General features: G+C 37.6%; 1 protein-coding gene across 15 annotated transcripts in view; it reads left to right on the top strand.

The window, feature by feature from the left end:
• Positions 1-15,928, top strand: part of LOC119523165 (E3 ubiquitin-protein ligase HUWE1) — a 193,630-nt gene that overhangs the window by 96,912 nt on the left and 80,790 nt on the right. For all 15 annotated transcript variants that reach the window (XM_037821953.1, XM_037821948.1, XM_037821960.1 and 12 more), the window contains 9 exons: positions 5-132; positions 762-902; positions 1,109-1,214; positions 3,021-3,155; positions 3,667-3,768; positions 4,268-4,348; positions 12,776-12,882; positions 13,145-13,322; positions 14,242-14,333. In XM_037821953.1, the coding sequence (XP_037677881.1) occupies positions 5-132; positions 762-902; positions 1,109-1,214; positions 3,021-3,155; positions 3,667-3,768; positions 4,268-4,348; positions 12,776-12,882; positions 13,145-13,322; positions 14,242-14,333 (1,070 nt within the window). The remainder of the gene's footprint in view (positions 1-4; positions 133-761; positions 903-1,108; positions 1,215-3,020; positions 3,156-3,666; positions 3,769-4,267; positions 4,349-12,775; positions 12,883-13,144; positions 13,323-14,241; positions 14,334-15,928) is intronic.

Here is a 15,928-nt window from a genome sequence, read left to right as displayed (position 1 = left end):
CTAGATCCTTCCATGGATCCATACCCTCATCAGTTTGCCACTGCTCTCTTCTCTTTTTTATACCACCTGGCCAGCTATGATGCTGGTGGTGAAGCCTTGGTTTCCTGTGGAATGATGGAAGCTTTACTGAAGGTACGCTGTTTTCTCTTCTTTTGTTTGTTTGTCTGTTTGCATTTTTTGGAAAATCAACTGAGAGGGTATAGAGTTGCAAGCATGGAATTGTTTCAAGGTGAGAGCAGATAGCATAAGAAAGCTTACCCAGAACAAGTTATACTTAATTTTTCTAGTTTGGCCTTCTAGTTATCTCATTAGCAACTTTTCAGGCAGCTACCTCTGTTGTTAAGAATTGATCATAGTCCAGCATGGTGTGGTAGTCAAGAGGCCCAGTAGTAGGCAAAACATTGCCTCATCTTATGATCTTAGGCATAGCCCTGAAGGAAATGTACCTAAAGATACATAAATTGTGCTGTAATGATAATAGCCTTTATCATATGTCGGTCACTGGGCACCAACTTTTTTCTCCCCAAATATTTTATTTAATCTTGAAAAGTAAATGTTGTTATCATTACCTGAGAGGAGGCTAAGTCCCAGAAGTCTTAGAGCAAGCATTTGGCAAGCACCAAAAATTAAACACATATTCTTTCTGCTATACCCTGCTGCCTCCCTATATCCCCAGACTGCATGTTTTCTAAAGAGAACATTATTTTACCACTTTTTATCTTTCCAATTGATTGAATTTGCCATTTTTTCTCTCCTGATAGGTCATAAAATTTCTTGGCGATGAACAGGACCAGATAACATTTGTCACCAGAGCTGTCAGAGTGGTTGACCTCATCACCAATCTGGACATGGCAGCTTTTCAGTCCCATAGTGGACTTTCTATCTTCATTTATAGACTTGAGGTATTATTATACAAGGAGCAATTGGCATAGACTTTATACCCAGTGAGAGCCTAGCAACTATCTTAAGAACCATAAAGAGCCATCTTAGCCCTCTTGTGTTTCTAGAAACCAATTCTGTTATCTGCCTGGAGTATTCTTCCATTATAATTGCTTTTTATCCCTGAAATATATGCAGAATTTTCTTAATACCTTTCCCTTGATTGTAGCACGAAGTAGATCTGTGCCGAAAAGAATGTCCATTTGTGATCAAGCCAAAGATCCAGAGACCCAGTACTACACAAGAAGGAGAAGAAATGGAAACTGATATGGATGGTAATTAACAGTTCTTAAGTCAGGATTTTTTTTCTTGAGATTTTTTATGTCATCACACCCCCATTTTTATTCGTCCTCATCAATTGTGAAGTACAAAACTGACATGAGTGTATATTTTCACTAACCAAAAAAATTGCTACATAAATAATTTACAAGTGTTTTACACAAAGATAATTAGAAAAGGAAGATAAAGGTTTTTGGAAATAGAGATAGGAGGTGAAGCAAATGGTAGAGCTCCAGTAGAGCCCTACAGTTGCTCTATGATGTTACCCTATATTGTTTCATCATCTTATTCCCACTAAAATGTAAGCACCACAAGATCAGGATACTTTTCTTCTTCACTGCTGTATCTCCAGCAGTATCTGATACATCATAGATATTTAATAATTGCTTGGGAAAGATAAGGAGAATGTAGAATCTGATATAAAATCAAAAGGGTACAGGACCAGATGCTGTTGATGTTCAGGTATGTTGTGTCTTTTTTTAACTGCTTCTCTCTCCAACCAATGTATAGTTGATGATACTAGTAACGGAAAAAAAAAACTGTTTCCCGAAACAGCTTCCTTTGAATTTAAATTAATTTTTTCTTGGTGACCCATGTTGTTATTATGTGTATCTTTTATCATGCTGTAATATGCCATGAAATAATATATCATGTAATACTTTAATTCTCAACACTAAATATCCATAGGTTACCATTTCCTTGTTTTTGTTTTAATTTTTGTTTCTGAACACACTTGTTTGTGTGTGTTGCTGTCCCTTGAATCCACTTGACCCAATTTCTATTTCTAGTCTATTGTGGGCATTCTGGCATTGGATTTAATGGGTGAGATCCCAGAATATTGAGTAAAATGTTATTTCTACTAAATGGCATGCTATAGAAGACTATTTAAAGATCATTACAGATCAGTGGACATAAAAATGAATTAAACTGCTTTCTAAAGATTCAGACCCCATCTGCAATTCAGTAAGTTTGCAAGTGTAGCCCTGGATAACTGCACTTTTAGTGATCAATCCAGGTGATGCTGGTGCACTCTAAGAGAAAACTATAGATTCAGGAAACAGCAGGTTAAAAAACTGAGTTTGTAAATGGACCCATCCATATATATGTTTATATATATTTTTTTAAAGGTTGAAGGAAAGTATTTCAAAATGTAAACAGTGATTTTATCACTAGGGGAGCTTTACCATGTTTTCTAAATTGTAAGAAGTGATTTTGCATCTTGTACTCAATTAAAATTATTTTATTCAATTGTATAAGTGAAAAAGGAATGTTCACACCCCCCTCCACCATAGCTACTGCTTTGGTGTGGCCTTTTCAGGCTTTTTTATGCACAAATACCTGTTCACCTAAGTATCATTTTTTTTAAAGAGGAAGATGGAGTCATACGCTGAATGTTCAGCATGCCTTGTTCATTCAGTATATCATAGTCATCCACATTTGTATGTTGAGTTATTTTTAATACCTCAATTTTTTGCTACTCTCGTAAATAGTTCCAACTACTGTCTACTACCTATGTAGCAATGAGTAATTGTGTTTTACTGACTACTTAAAAATTTTTTTTCTCCAATTTCATTTAAGAGAAATATTGTAGGACTTACAGGTTTTTTAAAAGAAACATTTGTATGTCTCAAATAACTAGTGGTGTTAAATACTTTTCCATTTGTTTTTGAAATTTTTACATTTCTCTAATACTTCGTTTTCATATCATTCATCAAACCTTAATGGAAAAGATTTTCTCAAGCAAATATCTTTGTTGGTACCTTTTATTCTGATTAGTTTCTTTATGATAACTTGTACCTTAGTTGCAGATGTAGCTATGGAAAGCAGTCCAGGCTCATCCATCTCTATGGAGCACCGGCTGGATGTTGAATTAAGGGCATCAAGTTCCAACAGCAGCACTAACATCTCCTCTGGCTCTGGCCCTGGCCCCCGTCCTGGTGTGTAGACATGTAGATACACAGTGTTTCACACTGCATGAATTATTAAACTAGTGAAAAAAAAAAAACTTTGGAGGTAGCTTAAGTGGTACATTTGGAGGTTGGCCTCCTGTGACTATGCATGTTACATCACCATTCTAACATTCCATTTTCTTATGGTAGCATGTATTTCAGAGCATTTCATAGTTTCCTAACTATTTGCCCATGAAAACAGCCATGTTGGAGGCTAGATAATATCTGAAGTAGGAACTGAGGCTCAGTTGGTTATTAATGCTTTTTACTTTGTAATTTTTCATTTTTACTTTAAGCTTTTAGTTTCATATGGTCCTAGGTGATTTATTTCTCTACTTTAAAGGCTTAGCTAAATGTTCTTTCCAAGGTCCAGAGACTTCAGTTGTATGCTGGTTTTGCTCTGGTTGATACTGGTCTTTTAAAACTTTGTTTTATATGCATAACTCGTCTAACTATGAACCCAGTAAAATTCTCTTGTCTTTCTCCCTTGCCTTGCCAGGAGTCCAGTGTATTCCACAGCGAGCAGCACTTCTCAAATCCATGTTGAATTTCCTCAAGAAGGCCATTCAAGACCCAGCCTTTTCAGATGGCATCCGTCATGGTATTTGATTCTAGATACTTCTTTTGGATAATGTTTGACTCTTAGGAACCTTTAGCCAAGCCTTTACAAAGACTGGTCCTTTTCATACTTTTCTGAAGACTGCCTACTCTTCTTCGACAAGGCAGGCTTAGTAGGAGGCCATTTTGAAGTTTTTGTTTAGTGTCACTTTTCCTAAACCTAAAAGGATGTTTAGCTATTTTCATTATTGTTTGCCCTTTTTTTTTTCCTTTTTCAGCTTTCAACTTTGTGTGCTCTCTTCCAGCATGCCACCTTACTCAGGCTGTTTGTGTGTCTATTCTTTTTTCATTCTGGTGTTAAAAAGCTGATTGCATGGCCAAGCAATAAATAATACAAAATGAGGGGGTAACAAAAAGGGATTGGAATCAGTACAGACTTTATTTACTACAGTGTGGTATATGTAACGTACTGCCCCCTCATCCCCACTTCTTCAACCAGTCCCATACTGATCATATCTCCTTAATGTTCACTTTTCTCTTAGTGATGGATGGTTCTTTGCCTACCTCCCTGAAACACATCATCAGCAATGCGGAATACTATGGCCCATCACTCTTTCTCCTAGGTAAGTGGAGTTGATATTTGGTAATATCAAACTGGGATAACCTGACAGGATTCTCGGAGTTTTATATCCTTAGAGGCCTTTATTATTCGTATTTGTCCACTCTTTAATTCATGTGTCTTTTTTTACTGGTAATGAATGAGAGAAAAGTCAGAACTCACTTTTCTATAAATTATCTTTTTCTTGAATGTCAAATATACCTTTTATAAGCAGCATTTCTGAATCATTTGTAGTAAGTAGTAGTATTTTACATTTGGTTTATTAGCTGCACTTTATCTCTATGTGATAAGAAGCATGTCTTTATAGAATGGTAAATCCCTAACCTTAGTCCAGGAAATCCAATCATAATGGTCTCCCTTCTCAGAATTGAATGGTCAACTCCATGAACTGTATTATAGAAAATTGTCTTTCACTGAAGAAAATGAAGATTTGGAGGCTATGGGTACTTTGTAATTAATTAGAAAATACCTCTGCGGTTTGCCATTGGTGCTGCTTCGATTATTTCTATCGTTAAAACTTTGTTTTTATTAATAGACATTTTTTGAGTGCCATACATGTTCAGGACCATGTGCTAGATACCTAGACTTTGGAATATTTGAAATTCTCTTTTAAACTATAAGGGAATTTAACGGGAGGTATGGAAATAGGGAAAACCTCCTTGTAGTTGTAGCAGGTTTTTTTTTTTAATACTTTGGAGTGTCTAGACAATATTTTGGCTACTAGAGGTTAGATACCTCCCCTCTCCCATCCCCTTGCTGAATAAATTTTGGATTTTTGCATATTAACCTTGTATCCTGTGACCTTGCTAAATGCACTTATTCATAGTTTTGTTGATTACTTAGGCTATTCTACATAATCTTGTCATCTGCAAATAGACAGTTGTACATCTTTATGATCTTTATGCCTTTTATTTCTTTTTTGTCTTACTACATTTGCAAAGATTTCCAGCACAGTGCTGAATAGGAGTGGTGAGAATGGGACTCTTTGCTTTGTTCCTGAACTTAGAGAGGAAAGCGTTCAATATTTCACCATTAAGTATGAGGTTAGCAGAATGTTTCGTTTTGATCCCTTTTATCAGACTTAGGAAGTTCTTGTATATTATAGTATATCCGCCATTACATAGAGAAGCTCTCTCCCAAGGTTAAGTACGGATGGCAAACCTCATGGCAGTTGGCCTTTGGTGTGATCAAAAAAAGATTTGCTACTTAATACAGGTTGGTAATTCCTGAGGTGAGGATGACTGTCTCTAGGAAAATGCCCAGAACCCAGAGAAGTGAGTGTTTTTTTAAAGGGGAAGTTTAAAAGAGGCAGCAAGAGATTACATGCCCTTGTGGGGTGGGGGTGGGATGGAGCTATTGGATGATTCAAGAGTGGAGGGACACAAGCAGTAAATGAAACTTAGAGCAATAAATATGTCAGTAGATGTCCCAATTTCATTCCTATGTTCTTCATAATTCTTCCCAGATGTTTGAATTAGCATGGCCACCTTCCATGTTTCCTGTAAACTTGTACCTAAGAGCGACCAAATTTGTAAAGCCAACCCAAAATAATTAGGTCAGCAATCATTATTATACCTCCCTGAATGATAGTGCAGAGCCATTCACTCCAGGCAGAAGGAGATGGCCAGGAAAAGAAATCAGTGAGGTTCTGGGAATCTCTTGGAGGTTGTTTTATTTAACATTTCTATAGGTTTTTTTTTTTTGTTTTTATTGTGGTAGTATACCACAAAACAAAATTTCCAATCTTAACCACTTTCAAGTATACAATTCAGTGGTGTTAATTGCATTCATAATGTGCTATCATCAACACCATCCATTACCAAATGAATTATCCATCACTTCAAATAGAAACTCTCTACCCATTAAGCATGAACTCCACCCATCCCAACCCATCCAACCCTGGTACCCTGTATTCTAATTTCTGACTCTGGATTTGTGCATTGTAATTATTTCTTATATATGAGATCATACAGTATCCTTCTGAGTCTGGCTTATTTCACTCAACATGATGTGTTCAAAGTTCATCCATGTTGTAGCATGCATCAGAACTTCATTTCCTTTTATGGCTGAATAACATTCCATGAGATATAAATATATAAAAATATAAATATATATATGTGTATATATATATATGTGTGTGTGTATATATATATATATAAACACATTTTGTTTATCCATTCATCCATTGATGGACACTTTGGTTGCTTACACCTTTTTGCTATTGTGAATAATGCTGCTATTAACAGCAGTGTAGAACTGTATGTTCAAGTCCGTGCTTTCAGTTCTTTTGGGCATATTCCTAGAAGTAGGATTGCCAGGTCATATACTAATTCTATACTTAACTTTATGAGGAGCTGCCAAACTGTTTTCCACACTGGCTGCACCAATTTTTCTCCAACCAGCAATGTATGAGGGTTCAGATTTGTCCACATCTCACCAACATTTGTTACTTTCCTCCTGGGTGTGAAATGGTATCTCGTTGTGATTTTTGATTCGCATTTCCCTAATGACTAATGGGGTTGAGCTTCTTTTCATGTGCTTTTGGGCCATTTGTATATCCTCTTTGGAGAAATGTCATTCAAGACCTCTGCCAATTTTTTAATTGAGTTGTTTTTCTTTTTGTTGTTGACTTTTGGAAGTTCTTTATGTGTTCTGTAAATTAAACTATTACCAGATATTTTCTCCCATTTCATTGGTTTTCTTTTTACTTTCTTGATATTGGCCTTTGCTCATTAATTTTGATGTAGTCCCATTTATCTATTTTTTCTTTTGTTGGTTGTGCTTTTGGTATAACTTCTTGGAAACCATTGCCTAACATAAGGTCTTGAGGATGTTTCCCTGTGTTTTCTTCTAGTAGTTTTATAGTTTCGTTTCTTCCACTTAGGTCTTTGATTCATATTGAGTTAATTTTTGTATGTGCTGTGAGGTAGGAGTACACTTTCATTCTTTCTTATGGGGTTATCCAGTTTTCCCAGCATGATTCATTGAAAAATTTCTTTCCTCATATAGTGAACTTGGCATCCTCATCAAAAATCATTCAGTCATTGATGTGATGTCTGTTTATTTCTGAACTCTAAATTTGTTTCCATTGGTCTATATGTCTGTTCTTGTGCCAGTACCATGCTATAAGTTTAAAAATCAGAAAGCGTGATTCATCCAAATTTGTTCTTCTTTTCAAGATGATTTTGGTGTTGGGATCCCCTTACCCTTCCATATGAATTTGATGATTGGCTTTTCCATTTATGCAAAGAAGGCTGTTGGAGTTTTGATTGGGATTGTATTGTTTTATTTGTTGAACTACTTTGAGTACCTTTCCTGTATTATTGACCCACAATCTCCACTCCAAAATGCCAGTAGGTAGTTTAATCCCACTTTGTTACCAATTTTCATATCAAGTTTGAGACTCATATTTAGTTTATGTGGTCTGCCAGGAGTTGTGACGATTGGGTTCCTCTGTGAGTTGAGTCTGTGTTACAAAATTAAAATACCAAAACTTGTGCCTGTTACACCAAAGATTATGATAAGGCCGTATATGTTAGATCCAAAGATGGCCCTGTACTCCATTTTGTGGCAAGTCTTTGTGAAAGGAATGACTTCTAATTGAATGTATAGAGTAGAAGAAAGCAAGATGGAGAAGTAGAGCATGTGACCCTGCTGAGCTGGAGTTGTGTTACAGAACCAGTGGCCCAAGGGGCTTGGAAGGTAGAGTTTCTAGTGGGCAAGTTCATATAATTGCAGAGATGTGAGATAAATGGAGAAACATAGTGGTATACAATACTGATTGGTGGGGGGGGGGCTGGAGAAGGGTATGGAGTCTATGAAGGGGAAGTTAGTGAGGAAGCACCTGGGGAGGTAGAGGTGTTCTGCCACCACAGTTCCACCTCAGATAAAGATTGTGTTCCCAAATCCAACCCCTGTTTCTTCAGCCCCACCATTATACCCACCTGTATCCCCTCTAACTCCCTGACTGTCTTTTCTTCTCTCCTGCCTTACCCACTCCCCCACCCCAACACACACACACACGCCATCTCCATCTATCCAAGCCTGCTTATGCTGTGTTCCTGTTCTAGCAGATGCCAGTGCCATCATGGTTATTGTGGACAGTTTAACCAAAGAGAGTGAAGAATCGTCAATATGAATATTGAAGACCTCCAACAGGGCGAGAATTAGTTTTAATTCTCCGGGCTGGTGCATCTGGAAGCAGACGCAGTTTGTGAAATTCTCTGTTAATGTCACAATAGATATTGTCCATCAGGTTGAGGAATTAGGAATTGTGGGTAGCAATACGAATAGTGGACAGTGAGGCATGGGTTTTAGGATGAGAGGAAATAAAAACTGATGTGGTTGTGGCATTATGATGAATGGTGCAGTGGCAGTTATTGGGGCATTAGTCAGCTGGGCTAATAGGAGTCCTGGACTACCTCAGGACCTCGAGACAAAGTTGTATATTTGAGAAATTGTTACAGAAGTGACTGAAGATCAGTACCCCTTTGCCTCTAGGAGTTACAGGGTAATTTCTTATGGATAAGCTGTGGACTGATTGCATGCCCCAAACAAGTAGGGATCAGAGCTACAGTCAAAAGAAGCCCAAGGAGTTTGGTATTGAGGTGGTGTGGTAGAATCTCAGACCTACACCCTGAGCCAAACGAAGCATATCCAGCCTAAACAGAGCCAGAACAATGCACAATGACATTTTGGGGCCTTAATATGTTAGAGATACCTGTTTGTTATGAAGAGATTTACAGGCATTGCCCTCTCAGTTCCTGTAGTGTCTGCTCATTTAATATCTCATTAATAGGGTGGATCCAGAGCTAGAATGAATCCTATTTGAGAATGTTGGTGTTGGGAACTAATTTAAAGCCTTCCTTTCTTCTTTGGAGGAACCATACATTTGTTAAGTGTGGGACCAGGAAAGGAGCAAAAGCTCTGTTTCCTGTGAAGCGGAACCTCCAGTTAGCCAACCTGTAAAACCATCACACTGGGGAAGGACTTTGGCAGAGAGCTTTCTTGTGACATACAGAATAGTCTGTTTGGAGGGCAAGGGCTCTTAATTTTCAGGCAGTCCCATTGTATTGCCCGCTCTTGATCTTGGTTCCAGTCCAGCATGGATGGTACCAGTTTCATAAAGAGGAGGTATCAGTGAGTGCGGGTTCTATTTGGGTATCATATACTCATGGAAAGGAAACATTCCCTTTTATGACTAGAAAGGGGAAGAGGGGCTGTTCTTGCATTTCTAAAAAATTTGTATTAGTTTAAAGTAAATAGCATAAACCTTGCCATGTTTACCATTTTAAGGGTATAATTAAGCATCATTAATTACATTCACAATGTTGTACTGTCATCACCACCATCCATTTCCAAAACTTTTATTGCCTTAAACAGAAACTCAACCCATTAAGCAGTATCTCCCTATTGCCCCCTGCTGCCAGCCCCTGGTAAACTGTAATCTACTTTCTGTCTCTATGAATCTGCCTATTCTATATATTTCTTATAAATGAATCATATAATTATTTTTCTTTTTGCGTCTGGCTTATTTCACTCAACGTAATGTCTTCCTGCTTGTTGTAGTTTGCTAATGCTGTCATTAAGCAAAATACCAGAAACGGATTGGCTTTTATAAAGGGGGGTTTATTTAGTTACACAGTTACAGTCTTAAGGCCATAAAGTGTCCAAGGTAAGTCATCAGCAATCGGGTACCTTCACTGGAGGATGGCCAATGGTGTCCGGATAACCTTTGTTAGCTGGGAAGGCACGTGGCTGTTGTCTGCTCCAGAGTTCTGGTTTCAAAATGGCTTTCTCCCAGGATGTTCCTCTCTAGGCTGCAGTTCCTCAAAAATGTCACTCTTAGTTGCTCTTGGGGTGTTTTTCCTCTCTTAGCTTCTCCGGAGCAAGAGTCTGCTTTCAACAGCCGTCTTCAAACTGTCTCTCATCTGCAGCTCCTCTCTCAGCTCCTGTGTATTCTTCAAAGTATCCCTCTTAGCTTTAGCAAGCCCTCTCCTTCTGTCTGAGCTTATATAGTGCTCCAGTAAACTAATCAAGGCCCATGCTGAATGGGTGGGGCCATGCCTCCATGGAAATTATCCAGAGTTATCACCCACAGTTGGATGGGGCACATTTCCATGGAAACAACCTAATCCAAACGTTCCGACTTAATCCCCACTAATATGTCTGCCCCCCACAAGATTGCGTCAAAGAACATGGCTTTTTCTGGGGGGCATAATATATACAAACTGGTACAATGCTTCATCCAGGAATTAATAGGAGTTCTTAATAATTTCTCTATGTTGAACCCTCATCAGATATGTTATTTGCAAATACTTTCTCCCGTTGTGTAGGTTGTCTTTTCCTTTATTGATAAAATCAGTTGCCAGTAAGAAAAGGGTGTTCACCCATTGATCATGATACAGTAACAGGACAGGGTGCAAAGATCACCTTGGGAGGCTAAGATTTGGACTAGGGTGGGTGGTATCAGGATGCCATGGTATTTAGCCCAAATTTTAAGTTCCTGGGGGTCACGATGACCAGAGGTCTTTTGGACCCATTGAATCAAGAGCAAGGGGTAGTATCTTAGCTTGTTTGAAAGATGTGAGCAAGTTTGTCAGCTATGGTGATAAAATGAGCTTCTTGGTATGAGCTGATACATGTGATCTTTTTTTTTTTTTTTCTTCTTTCGTCTTACGCAAGGTCTGAGTGACAATATATTCCCAATGTGGAAGGCCCCATAGGGGACAATTCTGAATGTGATGTCTGTTTTAAGCCCATTGACCAAAATAAAAAAAAAACAAGGAAGCCATTAGCTACTTTCTAGGAGTCTAAAAATAAGAACAAGAGACATACCTTTATTGACAGCTGTCTCCAGTGATAAAGTGGCTGTAATCTCTCTTTAAGTTGGGCTGTCCCTCGGATCCCATCCTTGATCAGGAATGACCTGGTCATGGAATGGAAAGCAGCCCCTCTCCAGCTGACTATCATGCATTATTTAGATTTTTTGAGAGTTAATTTTTGTGACATTTTCTTACAAAAGCATACATTTCACTTATTGGCATACATGTTGTAATATCATCTATTTGTTCTGTATCCAGTTAATTCTCCTTTCTCATTGCTAATATATATTTTTGCTCTTTTCATCATTAGATTTCGTATAGCTTATAAACCTCATCAGTCTTTTCGGAGGGCTAGTTTTTGGTTTTAATTGTTTGTGTTTTTTGCTTTCATTAAATTCTGCGCTTTTTTTCCTGCTAATTTTTCCTAGCTTCTTTTTTGGTTACTTTTTAATAAATGTACTAATGCTGTACTATTTCCTCTTGAGTAGAGTTTTTACTATGTTCCATAAGCTTTAGTATTTGTCTTAACTCTTCGTTTCTAAATATATTGTCAAAATTGATCAGATTAACAGAGCTAGGACTAGAAGGCAGCTTTTCCTATTTATTGCCTTGTCCATCTCCAATTATCTATTTTGCCATAGACCTTCCAAAAGATAACCAGTAAGCAGAAGTTAAGAATTTCAGGGGCTCTAATCTGGAGGTTTCTGTGGCCTTGCATGCCATCTCTATCAGAATTTAGGAGGGGTGAAGTGTTAAAAAATCAGGTTTCTGGGTCATAGTTTAGATCTACTGGACCTGAATTTCTGAGAATGGAGCAAGCAAATCTGCATTTAAAATTATATTTATGTACCCTAAAATCACACATCTGTTACAACTGATTTACATTGGCAACTCCATATTATGAAATAATCACAATGATTTTTATTTTAAAATATTTTTAATTCCTTCTAACATTGCTTTACTATATTATTGTAAATTAAATGAGGTCATTATCTTTCCGAGTTTTTAAATATACTTTTTGAAATGTCCTCCATCAAAAAAAATGCACTTTTTATCCTCTCAGCTTTCCCAAATTAAACTAAGATAATAAACACAACTGCCTACCAGTAATAAGTGTCAAAATTGTTCAGATAAATACCTAAGGATTTATAGTAATGGTGGTAGTTTAAATTGCTGAAATACCTTTTTAGGAAGCAATTTGTCCATTTTCATCAGTTAAATTTTCATTTGCTTAAGCAGACAGAAAAGAATGTATAGTTAGGCCTATCAGTTTTCACATGGTGGAAATATATTCATGGTGGTATATATATTTACAAGAGTACCAAGCAGTCATTCAAAATGAATGAGTTGTAGTGATAGGAAAGATAAAGGAAATTATATGGTATATTATAGATAAAAAAAACAAATTACATAACAGTATATCCTCATTTATGTAAAAATATGCCCATAAAAATCTTGAAGGGCAGTCACTAAATTCCTGATAGTAAGCACAAGTGTGTAAATTGCTGTACATTGAGTATATACTACTTATTTCAAAGCCTATTGAGTGTTGCTCTTAATATTTGTGAGGAATCTCTCAATTTCCCATATTTCCTCATCTTTTTTAGCTACTGAAGTGGTGACTGTGTTTGTGTTTCAAGAGCCATCATTGCTCTCCTCACTCCAGGACAATGGATTGACAGATGTTATGCTGCATGCACTGCTTATCAAAGATGTGAGTCTTTTCTGCTGCTCTAAAGAATGCTTCATGTGCTACTCCCCACCACCCCCCAAACACACACTCAAACACAGGAAAGCAGTCTTATGGCATACAAAATCTTATGTCTTGTTTTTTTTTTTTATGCAGTATGGAAACTAACTGGGACCCAGTTATCAAGATCCCTTCTATCTCTCAGCATGGTTCCTGGCCAGTTTTTCTTAGTATCTACATCTGAACTCTTTTAGATGACTTCCAGCTCACTTTATCTTCTCTCTAGGTTCCTGCTACTCGGGAAGTCCTTGGCTCCCTTCCAAATGTATTCAGTGCACTCTGCTTGAATGCCCGAGGTCTTCAGTCATTTGTGCAGTGTCAGCCTTTTGAACGCCTCTTCAAAGTTCTTCTGTCTCCGGATTACCTCCCAGCTATGCGGAGGAGGAGGAGTTCTGATCCCCTTGGTAAGTCATCAGGATTTATTTTATAATGTATAATTGGCTCAATGTTGTGCCAAGACACTTCATGATTATCAAGCCACCAGTTAGCAGAGAAACCTTTTGACTTGACATCAAAGTTTCTTTGACAAGGTGTGCTAAGCATAACAGGAATTATCACTATACAATCTAGTTCTGGTAGGAAGGAATACGTCTGCCTTAACCTCTTTTCTCATGTTTCCATGCTTGTTAACTGTTCGCTCTTATGTGTACTGTCACGGTGCTGGTGAGAAATGAGTATTAGTGAGCAGCACTAGATTTCCAGGTCCACCATCTAGTATGCAGCAATGAGAAATATGAAGTCCCAAAGTGTTGAGGTCTTAATCAGTGTTCCAATATACAAATCCCTAAAATAGTTTTTAATGAATAGATTTCCTTCCCAGTGTACTTGAGACCAGATCGTTAGAGAATTATTAGTGAGAAGGTAGGGCAGCAGAAACATTCCAGTTTTCTAAAATGTACTTTGTGCTTCCAGACCACTATTGTAGCATTCTAGCCACTGTCATCCTTTATACTGGGGCAGCCAGAGGGTTAATGGTTTATCCTTCTTCCTCTCTCTCTCTTATATACAGACCCCATCTGCTAAGGAAATACAGCTAAATTTACTCTACATTTTAGTTTGGTCCTTCACATTGGAAATTGCCAGGATGGAATAGAATGTGGCACACATGATTGCATTAGAATATGCTTGCTAGACTGATTAAAATTTCCTGCCCACCTCCACCCAATCGTTTGGGAGGTGAGGTTGGTGTGAATTCACTTGAGAAAGCCTGGCATTAGAAAATCACAACCAACTCAGTTTCTTCTTTCCACCTTATATTGGCACACAACAGGGCTCAAGCTTTATTTCCTTCAGTCTTTCTAACAGTTCGTTTTTTACTTTAAGGGGATACTGCATCCAATCTAGGCAGTGCTGTGGATGAGCTCATGAGACATCAGCCTACTCTCAAAACGGATGCAACAACTGCGATCATCAAGGTGAGAAGTTATAAGGCTGTAACTATGAGTATGAGAGAGCAGCAAAGGGGAGTTTTTAGAAAAAGGTTTGGCCAACTGGAGGTCATTGACTGTTTTTTTAACTTTATTTTGAAATACTTTCAAACTTACAGAACAGTTATAAAAATAATACAAACCCCATATAAAGGACTCCAACATACCTCTCTATCCCCTCCCAAGATACCCAGATCAGCCAGTATTAACATTTTGTCACCATTGTTGTATCATTTTATCGAACTGTCTGTCTGCCTATTTATCAGTCCATGTTTTGAACACTTAATACTGCCATTTACATTTCCTAAGTACAGGAATACTGACTTACATAGCCACCTGAAATGCAGTTATCAAGTTCTAAAAATTAACACTGATAGAACGCTTATGTTCTATATTCCAGTTTTTTCATATATCCCAATAATGTCCTTTTGAGCCTTTCTCCTCCCTTATTAGATCCCATCCAGGATCACGTATTACATTTGATTGACATTGTCTCTTTAGTTGCTTTTTTTTAAATGTCAGAACTTAAATGCAATATAAACTTTCCCACCTCAGTTACTCCCATACATACCATTCGGTGGTATCAGTCACATCCCCAGTATTGTGGTACCCTTACACCTTCCATTACTAAAAACCTTCCCATTTCCCTGCAGAGAAACCCTACATTCATTATGCATTAACTCCGCATTGCCCCTGCCCCCAGCAACCTGTATTCTTTGTTGCTATGACCTTGCATATTTGATATTTTCTTTGTATTCATCATTCAGCATAAATTTAACATCCTAAATCTATAATAATTTCGTTTGCATTGATACCAACCTAACTTGAGTGGTATATACAAATGGTTCCTATACGCCCCCGCCCCCCTCACCTTTAAGTAGTTCTTGTCACAAATTACGTGTTTATACATTATGAGTCCAAAACCACTGATTTATCGTTACATTTTATGTGTTTGCCTTTTAGATCCTGTAGGAAGTAAAAAGTGGCGTTACCAACCAAAAATTCAATAGTAGTGGCCTTTATATTTACCCATGTCTTTACCCTTGTTGGAGATCTTTATTTCTTCATGCAGCTTCTGTCTATTGTCTGTTGTTTTCAAGGTACAGAAACCTGTTTACCATCTCTTGTAGGACCAGTCTAATGGTGACAATCTCCCTCAGCTTTTGTTTATATGGGAGTATCTTAATCTCTCCCTCATTTTTGAAAGACAGTTTTGCCAGATATAGAATTATTGTTGGCAATTTTTTTCCTTTTGGCACTTGAAGTATGTCATACCACTACCTTCTGGTCTCCATGGTTTCCAGTGAGAAGTTGGCACTTAATCTTATTGAGGCTTGCTTGGATGTGCCATGTTGCTTCTCTCTTGCGGTATTGAGAATTCTCTATTTTTGTCGTTCAGCAGTTTGCTTATAACATGGTACGATGGGGACTCTATTTGGGTTTATCCTGTATGGAGTTTGTTGAGCTTTTTGGATGTGTATTTCATGTCTTTCATTAAATTAGGGACTTTTCAGCCATTATTTCTTTGAATATTCTCTCTGCCCCTTTCTCTTTCTTCTCCTTCTGGGACACCAATAATGTGT

This window comes from Choloepus didactylus, chromosome X (assembly GCF_015220235.1).
Source record: "Choloepus didactylus isolate mChoDid1 chromosome X, mChoDid1.pri, whole genome shotgun sequence".
Taxonomy (NCBI): domain Eukaryota; kingdom Metazoa; phylum Chordata; class Mammalia; order Pilosa; family Megalonychidae; genus Choloepus; species Choloepus didactylus.
The sequence above is the reverse complement of the archived record's forward strand: the minus strand, read 5'-3'. Positions and strand labels throughout refer to the sequence as shown.